We start from the raw sequence: 2,775 nt of genomic DNA, 5'->3' as shown, positions 1-2,775 counted from the left end.
AAGTGGCTAAGAAAGTAGGTCTTAAAAGTTCTCATCACAAGAAAAAGCAATTTTATAACTGTGTGGTGATGCATGTTAACTATACTTATTGTGGCAATCATTTCTCAATATATACCTGTATCAAATCACTGTTGAACACATAAAACTAATACAGTGTTATATGTCAATGATATCTCAATTTAAAAAGAAAAGAAAGGAAGGGAGGGAGGGAGGAAATACGTATAGTAATAGATCCTAAAAGAAATAGAACGAGTCGTCCAGCAGGTCCTCGCCCCGTTAATTCCTGTCCCGGAGCTTCGTCTGACGCGCCGGCTAGCGAGCCGCCGCTGCAGCCCTCTCTCCCTAGCTCCTCTCCCCTCTCGCTCACTTAGCCAGGAGCTTGAAAGGAGGCGGCCCGGGGACGTCCCAGACCCCCTCTGCTCCTGCCCATCGCAAGTGCCACTACCGCCATGGGCCTCACGATCTCCTCCCTCTTCTCCAGCCTCTTCGGCAAGAAGCAGATGCGCATTTTGATGGTTGGATTGGATGCTGCTGGCAAGACGACCATTCTGTATAAACTGAAGCTAGGGGAGATAGTCACCACCATTCCTACCATTGGTTTTAATGTGGAAACAGTAGAGTATAAAAACATTTGTTTCACAGTATGGGATGTTGGTGGTCAAGATAAAATCAGGCCTCTCTGGAGGCATTACTTCCAAAATACCCAGGGTCTTATTTTTGTGGTAGATAGCAATGATCGTGAAAGAATTCAGGAAGGAGCAGAAGAGCTGCAGAAAATGCTTCAGGAAGATGAGTTGAGAGATGCAGTGTTACTGCTTTTTGCAAACAAACAGGATCTGCCAAATGCTATGGCTATCAGTGAAATGACAGATAAATTAGGTCTTCAGTCTCTTCGTAACAGAACATGGTATGTTCAAGCCACTTGTGCTACACAAGGAACTGGTCTGTATGAGGGACTTGACTGGCTGTCAAATGAGCTTTCAAAACGTTAAATGAAACTGGATTCTCTAACCAAGGACATGTTTGATAGAATTGGTCTAGGCTTGTTACCACAAAATTAGTTTGCATCTTGGTTATTAAACAGTATCTGGGACTGGTTTGGGCAGAATATTACAGCGTTTCAACTTATTTTGTTGCCAATTATTGTTTACCAAGTATAATGTTGCTGTTTAGCAATATGCTTGGTTTTAAAGAAATTGTCCTGAACTTGGGAAAAAAAGTGTCCTCTTAATTTTGCTTCCCTTAAGCCTAAATGCCTGGACATAGCTATTGTGACACCTTTAAATAAATCTGTTTTGAATGTTTTTTGAGCCCACAACAAATAATGTTTTAAAGTTATCCCCTTGCTACTTTACTGATACCTTTATCATTCCTGGGACAGTCTGCTGATTTTAAAACATGTAGCATTCCATTTGTATTTATTTTTCTCCCTTGCCAAAAAGATTTTCTAATACTGCTTGAACCAGCCAGGGAAATGCTCCAAAACACTATTCAGATCTCTTGCACTGAGGAACTTATTTTTTTCCCCCATTATTGACTCTGGCTTCCATCAGCCAAGCTTACCTTGGTGTGGTTTGGATTTGATAGCTAATTAGCTTTGTGCTGGTTGCGAAGAGTTCATATTGAGATAATTTTTAATATTCAGCAGATTGTCTTCCTTTATATTATATCTTTTTTATGTTGCATGTTGCTTTTGGTATCAGCCTGACTCTTTGCCCAGTATATGATAGTTCTGCTGATGTTTTATTGTTTATTGGTGAACATATCTTCATTAAGAGTTTTTGGAAAACCCATCAAACTCAGTAAGTTTTCTTCATAATCCATTTGGAATTATTCCTAATAAAATGATAAAATATGTAATTGTGTGTGTTCTTATTGAGTCTTGAAAATGTTTGAAATAGATTTTCCTATTTAGCAAAGCTGATTTACATATTTTACATACTGTGAACAATAATGCAGATCCCAGAGAGTTTACTAATTGTTTAAATTGGAAATAAAATATGGGTTGCTGTCATGTGTATAACAAAGTGGGGTGCAACTTCAAAATTTTAGTTTTCTTCGATAAAATACCATTTTGATGCTGTACATTTCTAAAGTCAGATCAAGAGTAAAAAGCTGTAATAAAATGAATTGCCCAAAAAATATGTATGCATGTGTTTGTTTCACAGCTAATGGTAGTTTAAAAAAAAAGAAATTCAGGTGCTGTTTGCATGGCAGAATATAGACTGATGTGCTCTCCTACATAGAAGAATAAAATTCACAAGTACTTTTCTTTTTAGTTTCACAAATTTCAGAACTTCTGCTGAAAGCTGCAGGTGACTAATTCTCAGTAAGGCAGTAAAGGTATATACCTCATGAATTATATCTATTAAGTTATTAGAGACTCAGCTGGACAGTCTTATAAGTATCTTAGTTTTTGTCTATAATGTTTTATGTATTTTATAAACCTTGCTTTTTTATGATTCTTAACTGCTTGTATGGATTGAGATAAATTTGTGGATTAAAATTTTCAAAACTAAAAAAAAAAAAGAAATAGAACAAGAAGGATGGAATAAATAATTTTGCATTTAGCTAAATTTATTGATATGAGTGCACTTACAAGTTTCTGGATTAATATTTGAGGGAATTACATAGATATTGTTTGCTTGGCTGATTGACTGGAACCTAGACTCAGCAGTGGCTGCTGCAAATGCTCACCAAATGCTCCTCTGATGATCTCCTGCATCAGTACGTAGCAAGATGAACCACCCTGAGGCTGTCAGACAACCTGTTTCC

General features: G+C 37.3%; 1 protein-coding gene across 1 annotated transcript; it reads left to right on the top strand.

The window, feature by feature from the left end:
• The first annotated feature begins 256 nt into the window (after nt 1–256).
• Nucleotides 257–2,144, top strand: LOC124237144 (ADP-ribosylation factor 4-like). The gene has a single exon (XM_046656512.1). It carries the CDS (start codon nt 450–452, stop codon nt 990–992), a length of 543 nt encoding a protein of 180 aa, XP_046512468.1. The 5' UTR covers nt 257–449; the 3' UTR covers nt 993–2,144.
• The last annotated feature ends 631 nt before the right edge of the window (nt 2,145–2,775 follow it).

The sequence above is a fragment of the Equus quagga genome, chromosome 3 (genome assembly GCF_021613505.1).
Source record: "Equus quagga isolate Etosha38 chromosome 3, UCLA_HA_Equagga_1.0, whole genome shotgun sequence".
Taxonomy (NCBI): domain Eukaryota; kingdom Metazoa; phylum Chordata; class Mammalia; order Perissodactyla; family Equidae; genus Equus; species Equus quagga.
Note: the sequence above shows the minus strand (reverse complement) of the source record. Positions and strands in the feature narration are given on the sequence as shown.

Coding starts and splice junctions, on each gene's coding strand:
- LOC124237144 (XM_046656512.1), top strand. CDS start 450: ATGGGCCTCACGATCTCCTCCCTCTTCTCCAGCCTCTTCGGCAAGAAG.